This window comes from Ochotona princeps, chromosome 24, assembly GCF_030435755.1.
Source record: "Ochotona princeps isolate mOchPri1 chromosome 24, mOchPri1.hap1, whole genome shotgun sequence".
In the NCBI taxonomy this organism is placed as follows: Eukaryota; Metazoa; Chordata; class Mammalia; order Lagomorpha; family Ochotonidae; genus Ochotona; species Ochotona princeps.
Genome location: NC_080855.1, coordinates 26,291,198 through 26,305,882, shown reverse-complemented (window position 1 = coordinate 26,305,882; position 14,685 = coordinate 26,291,198). Strand labels below are relative to the sequence as shown.

Sequence of the window (14,685 nt, the reverse complement as noted above, 5' to 3'; positions counted from 1 at the left end):
CCTCCTTAGCTGGGTCGGAGTGGGGAGAGTAATGTTAACGCCCTCCTCCCACGGGATGCGTAAGCGGTTAGGGACTAGGACCGACCGAAGCGACCATTTTAAACTGTCTCCTCCCACCATTTTCTTTTCCCATTAAAAAAAAACCAGCTTGGATAGAGACCCCAGTGTGAGCTCCCAGGAAAACCCACGGTTCTCAGGGTGCGAGTCTCAGCTCCAGAACAACCCTTGGACGAGATGGGCTGTAGGTCCCATAAAGGACCCTTAAGGACCCGAGGTACAGGCGGGTGGACAATCTGGCCTGACCCACCCCTTAAAGCCGCTTCGTGACTTCAGTGTGAGGCTTCCTCCCATCACTGCAAGGATAGGAGTTGCAATAATAATAATGATAATTATAATTTTTAAAGTCCACCAGAGCTAAAAACACCCAACCCTGGAACCCTGTGCCATCAGTTTGGAATCTCCCCCAGCCCATTTGTTCGCAACTCTAGTGTTTAAAAAAAAAATACATGGCCCGGCACAGTAGCCTAGTGGCTAAAGTCCTTGCCTTGCATGTGCTGGGATCCCATATGGGCACCAGTTCTAATCCCACTGGCCCCACTTCCCATGAGGCTCCTTGCTTGTGGCCTGGGAAAGCCTTGGAACCCTGCACCTATGTGGGAGACCCAGAAGAAGCTCCTGGCTCCTGGCTTTAGATCAGCTCAGCTCCAGCCATTGAGGCCACTTGGGGAGTAAACCAGCAGGTGGAAGATCTTCCTCTCCATATATCTGACTTTGCAATAAAATATTATATAGATTACAAACTAACAATAGGTGTGCTTGTGTTGTAGCTACTGGGACAATCAGACAAGACTTGTAACCTGTGGAATGCTCAGGGGTTATTATTTCACCAAGAAGGAGACATTTGGTAACAAAATTACAAAGGCAGATGCCAGGGATGGCAAGGACAGGGACTGGGAAGGCAGCAGGCAGCACATGCGCTGCCCACCACGGAGTCTCAGCAGTCAGTGGTGACGGTAGCAGAGAGTTCCTGGATGCGCCAGGCGCTGCAGGCCTTGCACAAGATATGCCCATCCAGTGGGTAGCAGCCCTGGCACTCGCCCTCCGAGGACAGCAGCAGGCCACACTCCTGTTGGCAAGGAGACAACAGCTTTCCCAGCAGCTCCCTCCCACCCTACACCCCCAGCCCCCTCAGCTCTTCCCCCCGCAGCCTAGACTGTCAACTGCTTAGCTCTCACCCAGGCCCCCTGACCTCGCACTTATAGCAACCGATGTGAAAACTGCGGTCCAAGGCAACGATCCTCACGGTCTCCTCCTGGCCCGGCTCAGGCATGATGGCCCCGCCACACACAGAGCATCGGGGTGCAAACTTCCTGGGTATGGGAGAGAACTAAAGGATGGTAGGAAGCAGGAGGGGATTAGGGGGATCAGGGGTGGGGGAGAGGAGGGGTTCCCACCTGTGGAAGTCCTCGATGCAGTGGATCTGGCTGGTAGCGTCCACCGTGAAGGGGACGCCATCAAGGCCGCGGTGGCAGACCACACAGGTGAAGCAGCCAGGATGGTAGGCCTTCCCCATGGCCCGCAGGATCCGGTCCAGGATGGGCTGGGAGCACGTGGAACATTTCTCCAGGGTAGCCTGGTGGGCGGGACAGCCAGGAAGGTCAGCGGGAGGCAGGGGGCACTGGTTCTTCCCCCAGAGAATTTGCTTTTAGTTGGGGTTCTTTTAGATTTTATTATTATTATTATTATTATTATTATTATTATTATTATTAGAAAGTCAGATTTACAGAGAGAAGGAGAGACAAAGAGAAAGATCCTTCATCTGCTGGTTCATTCCCCAAATGGCCACACGGGCCAGAGCTGAACCAACCCAAAGCCAGGAGTCAGGAGCTTCTTTGGGGTATCCCATGCGAGTGCAGGGTTCCAAGGCTTTGGGCTATCCTCCGCTGCTTTCCCAGGCCACAAGCAGGGAACTGGATGGAAAAGGAATAGCAGCAGCCAGGACATGAACCGCCTTCCAATATGGGATCCTGGCACTTGCAGGCGGAGGATTAGCTAACTGAGCCATCACTAAGCCCCACTCCTCATCCCCTACCCAGAGCTGTTTTCTGTAACAGCCTCCCTTGGACTTGGTGGGAGGTGGAGCTGAACCAATCTGAGTCCAGCTCCCTGAATATCAACATCCTGTTAGTCCGTAATCAGGAGTAATACCTAGTTTTGCTGGGGTGGTGTTGCCATGGTACCCACTCCCTTAAGAGACTGTTTGAGACACCTGCATCCCATGTCATAAAGACTTCCGGTCAAGCTTCCTGCTCCTGAACACCCAGGGGGGTGGCAGGGATGGTGCCACCCACGTGAGAGCCCTGGATGTAGTGCCAGGCTCCTGACTTCGGTGGAGCCCAGCCCCACTAGCCTGTCCACACATGTGGGGGAGTGAACCAGCAGGAGCAATATCTGTCTGTGTGCCTTGCAATTTCATAAATCAACAATGACATTCAAGAAAACCCCTTCTATGGAACTGTGAGCCTTCCCTCCAGCACTCGGCTCCTCTGCTAATGCTTCCCTTCACCTTCTCCATGAACCCCACCACCACCACCACCCTCCCCTCCCTTATTCCTCTTCTGGCCTTGGACATCTGGCTCCCACCTTGCAGGAAGCTCCTCTGCCTCCTGCCACAGACCCCACCAGCCGCAGCCACTCACCACATAGCAGCTCTCACAGTACGCCCTCCTGTCCACCGCATAGAAATGCTGGCCCCGGAGCTGGGCCCGGCAAGTGGAGCACACAAAGCACCCCACGTGGAAGACACGGTCCAGGGCCACAACCCCAGCACCATCTCCAACCACGTCTTCTCCACAGCCACCACATCGGCCTGGGCGCAGGGAAGGACAGGGTCACAGCCTGCCACAGACCTGGGCTGGCCAGCCTCCCTCCCGCTCCACATGGACACCCACCAAAGTACTCGCCGCTGGGCGGGTGGCTCATGTCCTGCACCAGCTTCTTGGTCAGTCGCTCCAGTTCCTCCTCAGGAGGCTGGTTCAGGGGGACCTGAGGGTGGGCAGCATGGGGCTCAGTTCCTCCAGGCATCCAGCCTGCTCGAACCCCTCTCCCACTCCACACCCCAGGTCTCTCTCGGGGTCTGCTCTCAAAGCAGGATCTTTAGCATTCCTCCTCTCTCAGTTTAGGAAGCCCCAGCATGTTAACACCCAGGGGCTCACCTGTGGCCCATGTCCGCCGCCTCTTCCTCCTCCTGCAGGACCAGACACCCCAACAGCGTCCTCTTTCCCCCCCGGCCCTGGCCCACGGTGGCTCCGGTAGCCAACTCCCCAGACATCACCTCGGCCTGTGAGAGGCAAGTGGGGGCCAGGAAGGGGCCCAGAGGCCTGCGAAGCTCCCCGTCTGGGAGGGCCACAGCCTCTCACAGGCTGGGCCACCTTCACCTGCACTGGGAAGGCTGGGCCAGCTGGGGTGCTGGCTGTAGCATAAGAGGCTGGGGTGGGGCCCCCATAGGGGGATGCTGGCAGCGGAGGGGGGGCGACGCCCCCTCCATTGGGTTTCAGAGAGCCAGAGCGGTAGGAAGGGGGCTGAGCGGCCTCATAAGCCTGGAGAGAAACAGATCAGAAGCAATGAGCAAAGCCCAAGTCAGGAGGGACCCCACACCTGGGGAAAGTCACCTGACCCCCACCTTGGTGGCTGAAGAGTGAGCCGCATGGAGCAGAGGTGGTGGGGACAGGTGGAGGGAAAGGGGGGCACTAGCGCCCGATCCCAGACTGGGGACGGGGCAGGGGAGACAGGAGCAAGGCATGGGAAGTCACCTGTCGGTCAGGCCTCCGCACAGGGTGTCCCCGGCCCCCATCGAGCTCGGCCAGCATGCTGGTCAGCGAGTCAATCTCAGCATCCAGACTTCCTGGGCGCAGCGCCCCCCTTTCTGGGGGGAGCCCCTGGAGAAGGAGCCAAAGCCAGGAGGAGACAAATCAGGAAGCCCTCTCCCAGGGTTCCCCCTGCACCACACCCCAACACCACCATTCTCACCTGCGGGCGCTGGGGTGCTCCGTGGGACCCCACCCAGGCCGGGCCCCAGTCCTCCCGGCCACGGTCCTCGCGGCCCCCTGGGGACTGGTAACACTGCTCAGACGGGAGGGGGCAAAAATTGACCCTGGGGTGAGGCTGGAGTGCTGGGGTGGGAGGGAGAGAGACCAGAGGTGGGGATGAGGCTGGAGAGAGGGCCATTCTGCGCCTCCTCCCCCTCACCTGGGTGGGAGGCAGGGGGCTGCAGGCGCAGACTTGGGAGGGGGCCGAGCTGGGCATCTCTCCACCCCAGCCCTGCCCCGCTGCAAATACGCCTGCCTTACCTGTTCCGTGGGCGGGTGGCAGCCCAGGGGCGCCCCGGGAGAGCGCCCTCCCTTGAAGGGCTCTGGTGGCCTCCGGCTGCTTTGGGGGGAGCCAGGTGGGCCCCGACATGGTCTGGAATGGAGGAGCCTCTGGCCTTGGCCACCTCTTCCGTCCAAGGCCTGGTATGGGACTCCAAGAAAGAAACTTTTTCTGGCTTTTTTTTCCCCCCTTCCTCCCCAATTTTGGGGACAGCCACGCCCCCGGTGACGTCACCGCATTCCGGGGGAGGGTCACGTGGGCCCTGAGGCCCTCTCTGCGGCCCCTCCCCGAGGCGCCAGGGGCGGGCTCTCCGCGACGGGCGTGCAGTCCTGGGGGGCTGCGGGAGGCGCGGGCCTGCACGTGGCAGCCGGGTAGGGCCTGTGCAAGCTCTGGCACCTCCCTCCCACGTCCCCGCCAGCAGCATGAGGCCAGCCTGTAGTGTTTCGGTCTTTTATTTATGGTCCGCAGAGTCAGAAAAATGACACCGCAAAGAAAACATGGCCCTCCATTCACCCACCTACCCACCCACCCACCCACGCACCCACTCCCGGCGGCCAGCTGAGGTAGCCTGGGGTCCGCAGCGGAGCCGGCCCCTGCGGTCAAGGCACCAAGGTGGGAGAGGCCGGCTGGCAAGAGGGTGTAGGGGGCTGTGGTCCCCCCCGGCCAGCCCCTGTGCTCAACCTGGGTCCCCTCCCAAAGGACACGGGAGACACTGGAGCTCGGGACCCCCTGGGAACTTCCAGGGCCCCAAGGCAGGGCTACCCATCCCTGATTAGCCACTCCTGCAGCGTCCATGCCTCCGGAGGCCTTAGAGGTCAGTGCAGGTGACTGGCGTGAGGCCGTGCACCAACAGCGTGGGGCCCAGGTCGCGGCTCAGAGTTTCCAGCAGCGCCAGGTAACGCGGGTAGCGCGTGGGGTCGGCAGGCGGCCGAGGCAGGTACAGGAAGGTGAGTGCCGTGGCGGGCCCCTCCTGGCCATCTGCTGCTGCCTCCGGGCCGCCGGGCCCTCCACCCATGCCGCGTCCCTGCTGAGCGCGCACCAGGGCATTGGCGCTGCGGGCCAGGGCCTCGGCCTCGGCGTCCCCGTGCCCGCTGTTCACAAAGTCCCCTTCATCCTCTTCCTCCTGCCGGTCAGCCCCGGCGCCCTCGCCCCACACCACCTCGCGCACTTCGGCCCGGATCCGCAGTTGGCTCAGTAGCGCCCGCAGCCGCCCTTCGGCCGCCCCAGGGGCCTCGCGCGGGCCCAAACACAGGAAGATGCGGAGTCGCGCACTGTGCCAGGCGGGCACCATGCCCAGGATGGTGGCCATCTGCAGTACAAAGAGGCCGCACACGTCCACGTAGCCGGGCCCACCCCGGGGTCGCAGCAGATTGAGGGGCCACACGTCCACATGGTGCGGTGGCACGGGGCCCCCGGAACCCCGGCTCAGCCGTTCAGGGGGCAGGGCCCCACAGGCCCGGGCCAGCACCACGTTCTTGTTCATCTTGAGGGCGTCCGCTACGGTGGCCACGTAGTCCTGGGGGCTGAGCGCGCGGGGGCTCCCAGGAGCCCGGGGTGGCGGGAAGAGGGTACTCAGAGCTGGGGCGCCACCCTCCTGGGGGCCGTCTAGGGGCTCGGAGAAGGCGGGATCTCTCAGGAAGTGGTCCTGTGGCGGAGCATCATCATAGAAACCCAGGACCAACGTGTTGGGCTTCATTCCACCTGCCGGCAAGTGAGGGGTGGGGAAGATGGTTAGGGAAGGCAGGGTGCTGGCCATACCCTGGTGGGGTTAGGCCAGGCTCACATGCGCCCACGCGCACCCCCTGTGCAGGGTGCAGGTGTTGGACTGTCCTACACTCACCCTCACCCGCGCTGGGTTCCCGCCACGCTCTCACGCGCCTGAGCCCTCGCCCACGCTCCCACCATCTGCATTTGGTTCCCACGGGTGCTGGGGGCTCTTCAGGCAACATCACACAGCTTTCCTCATCGCTTCCACAGGCATCTATTTGCTTATCTCTGTGGCTAATCTCGGCTACTTAAAGAAGCCAAAAGCACCTGAAGAGTCTGTTTAAGGAGCCGCCCCTGTGAGGAGGTGGGAGGCAGGAAGCCGCTCATCTAGAGCCCTGGGAAGACTCTGACCCAGCAGCTCACGGGTGGCAGGTCCCTGGGGCAAGCAGATGCAGCCATCCCACACCCTGGGCCAGCCTCGACTGCTTTCCCAGGCCATTAGAACAGAGCTAGAGCGAAGTGGAGCAGCTGGCACACAAACCCGTGCCCTCATGGGATGCCAGGGGGAGGACTAGGCTGCCACTACCCTGGCCCCAAATAAACAAAACTTTCTAAAATAAAACACCGCAGAAGGTGGCTCCAGGAAAAGCAGATTTTCTCTATGTAGAAAATCCTCCTGGCATATATATTTTGATTTGATGGCAGTTAAAAAAAATTTTTTAAGTGGGCCTGGCAGAGTAGCCTAGTGGCTAAAGTCCTCGCCTTGCAAGTGCCGGGATCCCATATGAGCACTAGTTCTAATCCTGGCTGCTCCACTTCACATCTAGCTCCCTGCCTGTGACCTAGGAAAGCAGTTGAGGACAGCCCATGGCCTTGGGCTCCTGTATCCATGTGGAAGACCAGAGGAAGTGGAGTCCACCCAGGTCTCCCCGTGTGGGTGACAAGCACTTGGGCCATCTCCTCGGCTTTCCAAGGCACATGGGCAGGGAGCTGGAGGGGAAGCAGGGCACCAGCTGGTGCCTTAGTGTGGGGTGCTGGCCTCACAAGCAGCCGCTCAGCCCTCTGTGCCACAACGCCAGCCCCATGATTCCATGTGGCTCGTTGGCAAACTAAAACCCAGGAGTGGTTGGGGGCCTGTGCTACGGCATAGTGACCACATGGGTTAGAGACCGAGCTGCTCCACTTCTGATCCAACCCCCTATTGTAATACACAGGGAAAAGCAGCATAAGATGGCCCAGTGTTTGGGTCCCTGCACCCAGTTGAGAGCCCTGAAAGAATGGCCCAGCTGTGGCCCTTTGGGGAGTGAATCAGTGGAAAAACTGATATCTCTCTGTCATTCCAACTTCCAAGTAAAATAAATATTTCTTAGTATATGTGCCACCAAAGAGCATAATAGAAAATTTATTTATTTATTTGGTTATTTGAAAGGCAGAGCAACCGAGACAGGCAAGGAGGGAGGGAGAGACAGAGAGAAAGGAGTCTTGGCTAGTTCACTTCCCAAATGGCACAACTGGAGCTGGGCCAGGCTAATGCCAGGAGCTCAGAACGCCATCCAGGTCGCACACACATGAGTGACAGGGGCCCATGCTTGATCCATCCTCTGCTGTCTTCCCGGGAGCGTAAGTAGACAGCTTGGATCAGAGGTGGAGCAGCTGGGATTCAAACCAGCCAAGGAACACCAGCAGATGGCAGCATCATGAGCAACAGGTTATCATGCTGAGCCGCTACAAAGCCTGTGTTTTCATGAATGTGGCAGTGACTGCTCTAGCAATTTGAACCCAGCCCCGCCCGTCCTGGCTGTTTCCAGAGTAATGATTCTCACAGCCAGGGCGATGTCCAACACTCTTGAACTTGAGCCAGATTCTTAATGGGGAAGGAAGTGTGCACTCAGGTGACAGAAGCCGGGAAGCTAGGTGGGGACTCAGAGGAGCCTGGGCCTGGGGCTGGAGTGGCAGTGCTCCGGCTGGTTTTGTGGCCTGCGACCAAGCATGTCCCCAATCCAGCCCCCTGGTGATGTGCCTAGGAAAGCAGCAGAGTCTGGTCCCTGCCACCTGCGTGGGAGACCCAGATGGAGTTCCAGGCTCCTGGCGTGCACCTGGCCCAATCCCAGCCATGGCAGCTAGTGAACCAGCAAATGGAACATATCTCTCTCTCACCTCCCTCTATAACTCTGCCTTTCAAATAAATCAGTGAGTCTTCAGGGAGAAACAAACACTCCATTCCCTCCATGTGAGGCGTCACCACGTGCCCTCCAGCGTCCTTTGTGGTGGCTGGGGCTGTGCCATGCCACTACCCACTGGCCAGGCTGAGAGTCAGCCTCTCCACAAACCCTCTGCTGGCCACATCACTGTGTGGTGGTCTGGCTCCTCTGAATTCTGGTGGTTGATGGGACTGCCCCAGACCCAGACAATGGCCCTACTGTCCCAGGAATACGAGCCTCCTTCAGCAAGTGAGTGGAAAACAGAATTAAAAGATAAGCGTGTTTTGCCACCAAAAGTTGAAATCCACTCAGTTTTTCATCATATGCAATTTCTGTAGACTCGCTGAGAAACTCTCGCATACACAGATTTTAAAAGTTTGGGGTTTTTTTGCACTAAAAACTCCCTTCCTATAAATTTTTTATCTTTTTAAGATAATTTTTATTTTTAATTTGAAAGACAGTGTTGCAGAGAGAGAAGACAGGGATCTTCCATCTGCTGGTTCATTCTCCGACTCCACAAATGCCAGAGTTAGGAGCCTCTTCCAGATCTTCCACATGGGTGTAGGGGCCTGAGGACTGGAGCCATCTTCCACTGCTTTTCCAGGCACATCAGCAAGAAGCTGGGACTCAAACCAGCACCCATATGGGATGCCGGCACCACAGGTGGAGGCTTAGCCTACTATATACCACAGGGCACTGGCCCCATTTCCATACACTTTTTGAAAAACCCTCACACACTTCAAGATCTATACTCCCATTTTGGGGTCTCAAAAAAAAAAAGAAGTGGGGTCAGCTTTACGGCCCATCAGGTCAAGCTGCCACCTGCAATGCCAGCATCACAAAGGAGCACAGGTTCAGCTGCTCCATTTCCAATCCAACTCCCTGGTGAGGGGCCTGGGAAAGTCCGTGGGCCCCTGCACTCATGTGGGAGACCTGAAAGTAAGTCCAGGCTCCTGTCATCAGCCCAGACCCAGCCCAAGCCACTGCAACCATGTGCAGGAGTGAACCGGTGGATATGAAAGATCTTCTGCCTTTCAGATGAACTGCAAATAAGTAACAATTACCCCACAGCAGCAACCCTTATCCCCAGCTGCTATGGCTGGCTGTTATCTCAGCTCTCCTCCTATCGGCACTGGGCCCAGTTCCTTCTGCAGTTTACAATCTGCGGTCTTTTGTAGGCAGGAAGTGAACCGAGATTTAAAGGGGCCACAGAGCGGACAGCAGGGAGAACAAAGCTCACCGAGGCCCGAGATCCGCAGCAGGTGCTGAGCCCCCTGGCGCACGGAGGGTGACAGAGTGAGGTCCACAAAAGCCTTCACCTGGGCACGGTCCACCAGGCTCAGCCACGCCCCATACTGCGGCTGCACAGGGTCTGAGGGCAGCGAGTCTGCGGGCAGGAGAAGGACAGCAGCTCTGGGTCAGGTCTCCAGGCAGCCGCATCACACCTGAAACGCAGGACTGGGCACAGCCAGCGCTGGTGGGAAGAGTCCCCCGGGGCATTTGGGAAGGGCAGAGGACTACTCACCCAGGTCCCCCAAGGTCACATGGCCCAGCACGTAGAGTCCCCCTTTCTTGAGCTGGTTGGCTAACCGAAGCAAAGGCAGGGCACCCCGGGGGTTCCCCACCAGCAGCAGCAGCTGGGGCCGCCAGAACTTCACGTGGTCTTTGCGGACGTCAAGTCTGAGCAGGTACTTCCGCACCTGGGGGTAGGCGCTTCAGATGAGCATCCGCCTTCCACCTTCAGCCTCCCGCTCTTGAACAGAAACACCCACCCAGCCATGGGAAGTGGGGTCCCCCCAAGCACCTCTCACCTGATGGAAGAGCAGGGCCTGGCTGACGTAGCCCCAGCTGCTGGGGCCCCCTCGGGCAGTGAGCAGGGCAGACAGCAGGCCCATGAGCAGCAAGGAGCCACCAGCTGCTCCCGGGCTGATCAGGAACATCATGAGCAGGCAGGAGGCCACGCCCAGCAGGCAAGTGTGCCAGGAGAACAGGCTGAAGGTGGGGCTGGGGTCGAGCAGAGAAGGGAGGGAACTCAGAGCCAAGGCTCAGGGTCGGGGCGCAGCACCAACCCTCATGACTCCCTTCATCCATCTCTCACCGGAAGTTGGGTGCTGAGGCCCACTCTAAGCTCAGACAGGACAGGTCCACGGCAGCATAGGCCACCAGGTAGAAGACAGTGACCACAGCGGCCAGTGTGTTCAGCTTTCCGGCTAGGAGCACCAGCTGGGCAGGGATCAAGGAGCAGGACGTCCATCAGGGTATCAAAGCACTCCCAGAAGTACAGATGCACCCTTCCACAGAAGACCAGCCAACACCCCCACCATTCCATCCATGACTCCAGCCTGTCGCTAACCCGCCCCAGTCATGGGGGAAGCTTGAAGAGAAAGACCTACCTGTACCAGGCCCCAGGAGTACAGGACTGCTCCCCAGGGGTTCCCCCCGTGGGTGACCACCTTAGCTGGGGCCAAGATCACACCTATGAAAACAGAACCAAGGCTGAGACAGGTCAGCCTGGGCCGTGCCGGCAGGTGCAAGGGGGCTGGGGACGATCAGACCTGGTAAGGGTGTACAGGGAGAGGGGTACAGGAAGAGCAGAGCGCACCAAACAGGTCGTCCTGGGCCAGGGCATGCAGGATGCGGGAGGCGCCAATGAGAGAACTCATGGAGGCTGACAGCGAGGTGGCATAGATGCCGATGAGCACCAACGGGGGCCACAGGCTAATGGCGCGGAAGAAGCCGTAGTCCTCCTGCAGCAGGACCCTGGTGGGGGTGCGGAGGGCGGCCCTCAGGCTGGGCACCAGTGACCCTCACAGCCCCTCACCCTGACAGCCAGGTCCCTGTTCCCCCCACTCAGCCTGTGCTGCTGCCCACCCCTGCCGGGATGACCCAGGTCACCTATCACAAGTGAAACTGGAGAGGAAGAACAGCAGGATGTAGATGAAGAAGGTGTAGGCCACGGCCACTATCGTGCCCAGAGGGATGGCCCGACTGGGGTCCTTCAGCTCACCTGCAGGGCAGACAGCAAGGGGTAAGAGGTTAGCCCCCCAGTCATCCCCAACCCCTTCACCGTGTCCTGGAGTGCAGCAGGGCTCCCACCTGACATGTTGGCCCCCGCCATGATGCCAGTGCAACCGTTGAAGAGGACAGCAAAGACGCTGGCAAAGGTCATCACGGCTCCCGTGGTATAGTCCTCGGCGTAGCCGGCTGAAGGCAACAGGGAGTCAGGATCCTCCTCATCTCCCCCAGGCCAGACGACCCCCACTCCAGCTGCCCCTGCACACCTGCACGAAGCACCCCAGCCCTGGCACCTCTGAGGGACCCACCAGTTCCTCTTCCTCCCCACAGACCCTCACCCACACTCTCCCATGGAGTCCCCTGTGCCCCGCCTCCTAGGGTGGGTGCCCCTGCCTACCCCAAGGCAGGTACCATCTCATGCTCTCTCTGGGTGGGACAGATCTGAGCTCTTCATCCTCCCTCCTATATCTGTTCTGTTCCCGTCTCTAGGACCCCAAGGGCTCAGCCCCCCAACACACACACCCCACCCCACTCACCACCCAAGTTGTCTCTTAGGGTGCTGGTGTTGAAGCCGGTGAAATGGCCCACCTTGGTCGGCAAGGAGGAGCCGTTGGTGCCGGGCCGAGGGGTCAGGGGTATGTCCCTGGGCCCCACAGCCACAAAGCTGACCAGCACTGAACCCAGGGAGCCAGAGACCAGCAGGAAAGTGAGGAAGGAGGCCCGGGCGTAGAGGCCAGCGCCCAGCGTGCAGACCCCACCCACGAGGCCCAGCAGTAGGGAGCCGTAGAGGAGGTTCCAGCCATAGCCTTGGGGCAGCACCCGGATCCCTCTGGATCCTGTGGCATCTGGAGAGAGGCAGGGACAATGTAAGCTTTAGGCAGAAGGGCTGCCAGGTCCCCACTGTGGGCAAGGAGGCCTGTCTCTGGCAACATGAGTGACAACAGCACAGGACAGCAAGGGACCCCCTTCCTCTACCCACAATCCCAGAGCTGCCCACAGCAGGAAGAGAACACAGACCAGCTCCGAAGATATCCAACACGGACTCCACCAGCCCCAGCAGGGACACGGCGCAGCTGCACACATTGGCCAGGTAGAACATAAGGCCGATGCTGCCGCCAACCTCAGGCCCCAGGGTCCGGCTGATCATGACTACAGGGAGTGAACGTTAAGGAAAAAGCAACAGGGATGGAGCCCAAGGAAGGGGCCATACACTGGGCTCTCTGGCCAAGACCGGACACAGCCGCCTGCTGGCTGTGCACTGACAACTATCTCATCATTTGCAAGACAGCGCAGAGCCCGACAGGTGCAGCCAGAGTGGCCCTTACGCTTATACACACACACACACACACACACACACACACACACCCCACCCGAGGCAGGAGAGCCAGGACCCTTCCCCCTTACACACACCTCACCCCACCCAGAGGCAGGGCAACCAGGACCCCAGCCCCATTGTGGAGGATACAGTAGGCCCCGCCTCCACGCACAGCGCCGTTAGTGGCAATGGCACAGACAGACAGGACGGTGAGCGCCAGGATGAAATAGGCAACCAACAGCATGGCCAGGGCCTGCAGCAGCCCAGCGTGACCCACCACGAACCCTGGGCCAGCATGAACAAGGCAGGTAAGGGGCTGGGAGGGGCCCCAAGCCTCCAGGCCAGAGCCACACCTTCCCCACTCTCCAGGCCCACCCCTCCCCCAGGAAGTCCGCACCCCTGCCCCCCCCCACGCCCCGCCCCACTCACCGATTCTCAAGAATACTACTATGCTAAACATGGACAGCACCGTGGGCACCACCACGCCGAGGAAAGTGGACAGCTTCCGTGCAGGCGCCCCTCCGGGACCCCCAGCGGCACCGGCAGAGAAGGTGGCCGCCTCCTCCCCCAGGAGCCGGTAGGCCAGCAGAGGCGAGCTCTCACTGGCCATGGTCAAGCACGAGCGGGCAGAGGACACCACGAACGGGCCTGCTAAGCACACACCAGCAATGACCTGGGGAGCCCGCTCCCCAAGAAAAACCCCCAGTCGCGCACGGACGCGCGCACACATACACACACACGCACAGGCTCGTAGCAATCTCAGATGTCCCACCAAGCAGGACATGAAACCCCCTCCCACAGGCCCGCGGCGGCGGCCCCGGCTGTTCCCCCGAGCTGTGCGAGAAGGAAGCGAATCCCCCAAAAGGGAAGTGAGTTCCCGTTCCGCGGCCAGCCTCACCCCTTGCCCCGGACGCCGCTCACTCGGGCTGCCCCCCGACCATCGCCCACCGGCAGCTAGAAACTTGCAAATCTCCCCAAAGCCCCACCCTGCGCCAACCCATCCCTTCCTCTCCGAAGCATCCCCCGCCCGCCCCAGATTCCACACAGTCACACGGGGTTCTCCCCACCCCAGCCCCACCAAGCACAAACACCCCGCCCCATCACCCCGACCGGCTCGCGGCCCTCCGGACCTCCATCCCCCGGCCAGGCCCACCCTCGGCCCGGCTGCGGCGCGGTAAACCCACTCACCAGCCGGGGGAAGAGCCCCGCGGGCGGGCCGCAAGGGTCCGCGCGGGGCCGAGCGGGGCGCGGGGGGGCTCCGCTGAGCAGTCGGCAGCGGCTACCGGGATGTCAGGCCCGGAGCCTGCCCCATCCCCCCAGCCAGGCGCCCCATTGGTCCCGGGCGCCGGTCCCGCCCCGTGGGCGTCCGGGAACGTCCCGCCCCTCTGGGGGCGCCCAGCCCCCGGCGCGGCCGCAGCTTCCACGTGCTCCCGCCCTCAAGGTGCAGCCCGGGCTGTCAGGTGCGAGCCTCGGGACCCTCAGCACCTACAGCGCTCCGCAGTCCCAGCGGAATGGGGTAGGGCGCATCGCGCGAGCCCCGGACAGGAGCGCGCGCGGAGATGGCCGAAGGAATTGGGCGGGGCCGCGACACCTGGCTCAGGTGCATCTCCTAGGAACTCGGGGTGTGGGGTGGTTGGCGCCTTTCGGAGTCCTGGTCCTGCCATCTCTCCAAATGCTGGAACGAATGGACGGTCCCGGCAGCGCCCCCCAAGTCCCCCAGCCTCGCTCTGGGAGCCAGCTGCCGCCGCTGCGCTCCTCGCCTCCGCCACTGGAGGGTGCCCTTGGCCGCAGGTCCGAGGTCGGTCTGCGCCGCCTGCCACCTGCTTTCGGAGCTCTCTGCAGCAGCGGCAGGCCACGGGATGGGGAGCCCTACGTGAGAGCCTTCCCCATCACAGGCCTCAGCAGCGGCTGCGCAGTTTTGGGGTGACCCTGTTTTTCCCTCCGGCAGGCAGGACCGCTAATAGGTCTCTGCATGCAGCTCCTTAACCACTCTGAGCTTGGCAAGTAATGCATTTCTTGCCTATAACTTAAAAAAAAAAATTATTTATTTTTATTGGAAAGTCAGGTTTACAGAGAAGA

General features: G+C 60.5%; 2 protein-coding genes across 4 annotated transcripts; both read right to left on the bottom strand.

Moving 5' to 3' along the window:
- Positions 1–858: 858 nt before the first annotated feature.
- Positions 859–4,588, bottom strand: TRIP6 (thyroid hormone receptor interactor 6). 3 transcript variants are annotated; one of them, XM_058680562.1, is made up of 9 exons: positions 4,350–4,588; positions 4,030–4,122; positions 3,813–3,925; positions 3,216–3,599; positions 2,952–3,045; positions 2,700–2,869; positions 1,455–1,633; positions 1,250–1,370; positions 859–1,126 (listed from the first exon to the last, which is right to left on the bottom strand). In XM_058680562.1, exons 1-9 carry the CDS (start codon positions 4,456–4,458, stop codon positions 995–997), a joined length of 1,395 nt encoding a protein of 464 aa, XP_058536545.1. In that variant the 5' UTR covers positions 4,459–4,588; the 3' UTR covers positions 859–994. The 3 variants fall into 3 exon arrangements, with proteins under 3 accessions (XP_058536545.1, XP_004587007.2, XP_058536544.1); XM_004586950.2 differs by having other exon boundaries at positions 3,813–3,938; positions 4,030–4,172; positions 4,350–4,581; XM_058680561.1 differs by having other exon boundaries at positions 3,813–3,938; positions 4,350–4,504.
- A 315-nt stretch (positions 4,589–4,903) lies between these two features.
- Positions 4,904–14,071, bottom strand: SLC12A9 (solute carrier family 12 member 9). Its single transcript, XM_058680780.1, has 14 exons — positions 13,795–14,071; positions 13,036–13,254; positions 12,757–12,891; positions 12,309–12,440; positions 11,828–12,136; positions 11,373–11,480; positions 11,172–11,283; positions 10,879–11,036; positions 10,670–10,752; positions 10,375–10,499; positions 10,088–10,280; positions 9,802–9,976; positions 9,517–9,663; positions 4,904–6,069 (listed from the first exon to the last, which is right to left on the bottom strand). Exons 2-14 carry the CDS (start codon positions 13,214–13,216, stop codon positions 5,177–5,179), a joined length of 2,751 nt encoding a protein of 916 aa, XP_058536763.1. The 5' UTR covers positions 13,217–13,254; positions 13,795–14,071; the 3' UTR covers positions 4,904–5,176.
- Between the last annotated feature and the right edge of the window lie 614 nt (positions 14,072–14,685).